The sequence below is a fragment of the Quercus robur genome, chromosome 10 (assembly GCF_932294415.1).
Source record: "Quercus robur chromosome 10, dhQueRobu3.1, whole genome shotgun sequence".
In the NCBI taxonomy this organism is placed as follows: Eukaryota; Viridiplantae; Streptophyta; class Magnoliopsida; order Fagales; family Fagaceae; genus Quercus; species Quercus robur.
In genome coordinates this window covers 51,874,780-51,880,779 of record NC_065543.1, presented here as the reverse complement: position 1 = coordinate 51,880,779, position 6,000 = coordinate 51,874,780, and the positions used below count along the sequence as shown (strand labels likewise).

General features: G+C 34.6%; 1 protein-coding gene across 2 annotated transcripts; it reads left to right on the top strand.

Annotated features, from left to right (window-relative positions):
- The first annotated feature begins 1,077 nt into the window (after window positions 1–1,077).
- On the top strand, window positions 1,078–5,694 carry LOC126701748 (argininosuccinate synthase, chloroplastic). 2 transcript variants are annotated; one of them, XM_050400094.1, is made up of 10 exons: window positions 1,078–1,247; window positions 1,994–2,052; window positions 2,272–2,359; window positions 2,668–2,809; window positions 3,571–3,619; window positions 3,768–3,950; window positions 4,265–4,339; window positions 4,431–4,616; window positions 4,815–4,903; window positions 5,011–5,694. In XM_050400094.1, exons 1-10 carry the CDS (start codon window positions 1,181–1,183, stop codon window positions 5,561–5,563), a joined length of 1,491 nt encoding a protein of 496 aa, XP_050256051.1. In that variant the 5' UTR covers window positions 1,078–1,180; the 3' UTR covers window positions 5,564–5,694. The 2 variants fall into 2 exon arrangements, with proteins under 2 accessions (XP_050256051.1, XP_050256052.1); XM_050400095.1 differs by having other exon boundaries at window positions 1,098–1,247; window positions 2,005–2,052.
- The last annotated feature ends 306 nt before the right edge of the window (window positions 5,695–6,000 follow it).

The following is a 6,000-nucleotide window of genomic DNA, read 5'->3' as shown; positions in this document are numbered from 1 at the left end:
GTAATATGAGTCCGAGGACAACCTGAACGCTAGATTATTACAAATAGACCTCAGAACTACATTACCACTAAAAGTGGGACATGGGACCAAGGGTAAGAAAGAAAAGGCAAACAAATATCTTTAACAATAGCTGCCTCCGCATTAATTGCTTCTCAACCAACTCTCTGGCCGCATTAATGTGGAGGTGATACTTGAACAGTGATGAGGCAGCCTTACAATTGCTGGTTGGAGGTTCCAGAAGGTGTTGGATGGGACAGGAAGGGATCCCCTGAACCCAACCTACACGTGTATGGTAAAGATGACACCAAGAGGGCAGTATATAACATGAAAGAATGCATTGAGAAGGGGAGATCAGAACTTCTAAACAAGGAGTACTTAGAAGAAAACCTTATGAAATGAAGAACTGAACTTGTTTCAAGGAGAAATTGATTGTTATATTAGTGCTAATCCATCTATAAACGTTAAGTTTAATCGTTTTTTTTTTGAGTTAATCTAGTTCTTTGACATCCACGCTCTATAAATTTATTGTTTGGACCTTTAACGTTCGAACCCAATACGAATTTGGGATCGTTACAAATTGATTCCTTACATTATTATTTAAGAATGATCAAATTTTGTATTTTTTCCTACAACAAGGATTTCATCGTTTTATTTTTGGGTTGTATTTGTATTTGTGTTATTTTTATATGTGCCTTATTAGACTACAAATAGTTTTTAATTATTAAATTTAGGAATTTTATTAGTTAGGAATTAATTGGTTAACAAATATGAGATTGACATTGACATTTATCTCAAAAATTTAGAGATAATATCTATATAATTTTTTTTTTCCAAAAGTTTGTAGACAAAATATAAAACCCAACACCAATGAGGAGTGGAATCATAAATTATAAGCTCCATTCACGCTTTTCGTCAGTCTCTCACCCACGAATTATTTGTCGATTTCTTTGTCAGCTTTGCCTTTGTGGGCTCCTTTTTTCCTTAGTTGGTGGCAGACAAGTCCCACTAAAGCTCTCACAAAACGACACCGTTTTCTCAATTCCCTTCTATGCTTTTCGCGCCCTTCTAAAACCCTAGCTAGGAGCTAGCACACAACACACGGGTCCACACAACTCACTGATTTCAGAGACTGAAACACACACACACACACACACAATCACAGAGAGAGAAAGAGATAGAAATGGCTCAGCTCAAAGCTATTTCTTCATGCTCACCCACCAGCCTTGCTTTTCAAGTACCAAAGCGAGGTACATGTTCTGGGCTTTTCAGTTTTTCTTTGAATTTTTTATTATTTGAGATTTACTTTCATGATTCAATCACAGGCAGTGTTTGTATGTTAATTGAAAAAAAATTTTAAAAAAAATTTCTGGGTTCAAATTGTTTTGTGAAAAAAATGATTTCTTGGCACCCAAAATTGTATCTTTTATTTTTGTTGTTTTTGTTTTCTGTGAGATTTATCTGTATGTTTCAATCACATTCTGTATTTGCATGTTGATTGAAAAAAATTTAAAAAAAAATTTCTGGGCTCAATTTGTTTTGTGAAAAAAATGATTTGTTGGCACCCAAAATTGTATCTTTTGTTATTATTATTTTTTGTTCTATGAGATTTATTTGCATGATTCAATAACACATTCTGTATTTGCATGTTATTTGCAAAACTTTTTTGTTATAATTTCCTGGCCCCCAAAGTTGTATCTTTTCCACTATTCGAATTGAAAGATTTCATTTTTTTTTTTTGGGTGAAGCTATATAGAAAATTTACTACACAGATAGGATTGTATTTTGCTGAGGAATGTTGGGATGGAGTATTTTGTGTTTCAAATAGTTTGATTGCATGTGTTATTTTTGGGATTTGTTATTTGAAATTAAGTCTCTGAAAGAGAATGGAGAAATTGAATCTCTTAGATTATGTTTGGGTTGCAATTTTTATGTTTGGGTTTTGTTATTAGAAATTGAATCTCTGGGATTATGCTGTAACTGATTCCAATCACAGAGTCATTGCAGTTTAATGACAAAGTAAGCTGCCCAAGGAAGTTGTCTTCAGCATCCGAGGTAATTGTACCTTAAAACTTAAGAGCAGTGCCGGTGTCTACCTTAAAACTTACAAAGTTGTGATTGATGCAACATCACTTTTGGCCCACTATTGACACCACTTTCTACACACTGAACGCAATATGTCACTAAAGTTTTTGTCACTAGACTTAATCTCTGCGTCTTTCTAGATAAATGTTTGTTGTATAAGTAATGTGATTAATTTGGATTTTTTTACAGTTGGTGGCTAGAACGAGTGAGCTCCATGGTCATGCTGTTGCTACTATTAGTAATGGTAGCAAAATAACTAAGTTTCGTAAAAATCAAGGTGAGGTTGTTTTGGAATACTTGTTTTTGAAATATTCTTGTTTGCTATATAGCCCACTAGATTTTCTCTTTAGAGGAGTCAATATCAGTTAATACTTTCTATTGTTGTTCATTCTTTTTCATGTAGTGTTATTGTATTGATGGCTCACTAGCTATCATGACTTAATTTGCAATGAGTTAATTAAGTGCTTAAATGTTAAAACCTTAAGTAATGAATATGCTAGCCTGTTTAGTTTGGCTTATAACTTTATTTATTTCTTTATTTTTATGTTTTGGGACATACTCAGCTTATTTGCCCTTGAGATGCAGTTATTCAAGCAGTTTTGCAGAGTAATAGAGAGATGGAAATTTCTGAAGCTACAAAAGGTTCAGGGTTGCGTGGCAAATTGAATAAGGTTGTTCTAGCTTATAGTGGTGGCTTAGACACATCAGTCATAGTCCCATGGCTAAGGTATGTCTACTGTTATATTTTTTGTAGTCCCCTGTTTTGTGGCTTGGAACATTCCCCTAATTATATTTCCATTGTAAAATTATTCAGGGTTCTTCAGTTTTAGATTGGTATGTTTGGAATACAATTGATTAAAATATGAAATTAGACTCATGCTCTCTTTGATGGCAATCCGGGACTGGTAGTTTTAAAATATTTATTTTATGAGGAGAGATAGCCAGTGAGTTTGGAGGAGATAAAACAGCAGTTTTTAGTAACTGACTAACTGTGTTAGGTAGTGGTTGGGATGACTTCATTATAAGTATTCTGCTGTTTACTCTGGTAGTGACGAACTATAGATGCTGCCTGCTTTCTGTTTTTAATATTTCATGCTTGAACATGTCTTCTTGAATTACAGATAAAACAGCAGTTTTTTTTTTTTTCTTTTTCTTGCTCTAAGTTTTTTTTATGCTTGATCATTGTAATTTCCGTTCTTGATGTAATTCTTTCCCTGTACACTCCCACTGTACTTGGAGCTTTTGATTTATGAAATATCGTTATTTATAAAAAAGAAGAAGAAGATAAAAACAGCAGTTTTTGTGCCTGATTAAATATAAGCTCCATGCTTTAACATGTCTCCTTTGCAGACTTTGTTGAATTATTACCTTACTTGAATGGATTAAATGCTGCTTGCTTTCTGTTTTTAATGTTTCATGGTGCTGGTTAATGCATTTGAATTATTTGTTTTCCCATGATTTATTTTTTAACAATCCTTTCCCTTGCAGGGAGAACTATGGCTGTGATGTTGTTTGCTTCACTGCTGATGTTGGTCAGGTATGTTAAGTAGCAACATCTACTTGCTCAAAGTTCCTTTACTTATTTAGTCTTCCTGTACAATTAGTTTTAGATGGTATCCTTCATTCCCACTTGACCAGTTGCATTCGTATTAATTGTGTGCTTATCTGAAATGCCAAATTTATAGGGTGTTGGGGAATTGGAAGGGTTGGAAGCAAAGGCTAAAGCCAGTGGGGCTTCTCAGTTAGTGGTGAAGGACTTGAAGGAGGAATTTGTACGAGATTTTATTTTTCCTTGCTTGAGAGCTGGTGCAATTTATGAGAGGAAATATTTGCTGGGAACCTCGATGGCTCGCCCTGTTATTGCAAAAGTGAGCTCCTTCTTTGAAGTTTGTTGTGTTTGGTAGGTTTAAATATGGCAAGCATGCAGATTTTTCAAGAGAAATTAATAATACGGTTTGCGGTTCTTTTAGAAGTGTTCTTGAGTTTTCTATCATCTGTTTTTATTTCCATTTGTTGTCTCTGATAGAGTTGAGTGTAGATACCCTATTGATATTATTTTTTGTTCAAGGAAGCCTTTTCGTTTCTGAGCTTCTTGTCATCAGTTGTGTTTTAATGGCATCATAAAATTTCTTTTTCCATCTGATAAATTTTAAATCTTTGTAATGATATATTTAAAAAACAGGCCATGGTGGATATTGCCAAAGAAGTAGGAGCTGATGCTGTCGCTCATGGATGCACTGGAAAAGGAAATGATCAGGCATGCCTCATGATTGAGCTCTAAATTTTATGACCCATTGTGTTCTGTTTTTTTGTCTGACACAGTCTTGCTTGCTATTTTTTGTATTCAGGTTCGCTTTGAGCTCACATTCTTTGCTCTGAATCCCAAGCTAAATGTTGTGGCTCCTTGGAGGGAATGGGATATTACAGGGAGAGAAGATGCTATTGAATACGCTAAGAAGCATAATGTACCTGTACCAGTAACAAAGAAATCCATATACAGCAGGGATAGGAACCTATGGCACCTTAGCCATGAGGTAACATTCACCTCTCCATTTCCTGTTTTGTCTTGTCAAATTTCTGCTGAAATTTCAATCTTAGTATAGCTCTTTGTTTTATACTTTTATGTCAGTTGCTCAGAAACTGTTGTAGGAAATAAGCTTATTTTTTGCTCTCATGGTCACCTTTTAATTCTCTCACTCTCTCTCATGAGTTTCATTTCCATGCCTTTATAGGGTGACATTTTGGAAGACCCAGCAAACGAACCTAAGAAGGATATGTACATGTTGACTGTGGACCCAGAAGAGGCACCTGACAAACCCGAGTAAGCTTCCTTATTGAATTTTTAGTTTAACCCCTCTGTATCATTATCTATTATTTTCTATTCCGCTTTTTTTAATTCTTTTTTTTCTATGCTTTCATTTCCTGTAGATATATTGAAATTGGGATAGAGTCGGGTCTTCCTGTTTCAGTTAATGGGAAGGTGCTTTCGCCTGCATCTCTTCTTACTGAACTCAACGAGATTGGTGGAAAGCATGGAATTGGCCGAATTGACATGGTTGAAAACCGATTAGTTGGTATGAAGAGCCGTGGAGTCTATGAAACTCCTGGTGGGACAATCCTCTTCGAGGCTGTACAGGGGTTGGAGTCTTTAACAATTGATCGAGAAAGCATGCAACTTAAAGATTCACTTGCACTCAAGTATGCTGAGCTAGTTTATGCAGGCAGATGGTTTGACCCACTTCGCGAGTCAATGGATGCATTTATGGAAAAAATCACTGAGACTACAACAGGTTCAGTTACACTCAAACTATACAAAGGTTCAGTTTCTGTAGCTAGCCGTAAGAGCCCTTATAGCCTGTATAGGCAAGATATTTCATCTTTTGAGAGCAGCCAGATTTATGATCAGGCCGATGCTGCTGGGTTTATTCGGCTTTATGGTCTTCCAATGAGGGTTCGATCAATGCTCAAGCAGGGCATGTGAGACTTGGGTGTTTGATTGTTTCTTGTCTTATTGGTGAATTATTCTCTTATATCCCTAAAGTTGAGGCCTTTGGTTTAATTGTATGACAATAAGTAGTTTTTGACATAAGATTTATGTTGCTCTTTGGTGTTTATGCTTTCTTTCTTTTTCTAAGATGTTGCTGCCAATTGTTCTGTTTCTGCTTTGCATATTTTACATTTTGCATAGTTTAAAGGTGATTTCAAATTAAACATAAAAGTTTCAAATGAAATTATATGCTTAAAAATATATTTCAATTAAACCATAAATTTGTTTTACTTAAGTGTTTTTTTTTTTTTTTTTTTTTTTTTTGGAGAAAGGATTGAAATACAATACGTTTAAAAAATCATCAATAAAATACAAGATTGAAATATGATTTACCCTAAAATAAAATAAAAATAATTTAAATTTTTTTTTTT

Bases quoted from the DNA above. Each gene is read 5' to 3' on its own strand.
- LOC126701748 (XM_050400094.1), top strand. From the start codon at position 1,181: ATGGCTCAGCTCAAAGCTATTTCTTCATGCTCACCCACCAGCCTTGCT. The intron at 1,248-1,993 runs GTACATGTTCTG...TTCCAATCACAG, and splicing joins TTTTCAAGTACCAAAGCGAG to AGTCATTGCAGTTTAATGAC. The intron at 4,904-5,010 runs GTAAGCTTCCTT...CATTTCCTGTAG, and splicing joins GAGGCACCTGACAAACCCGA to ATATATTGAAATTGGGATAG.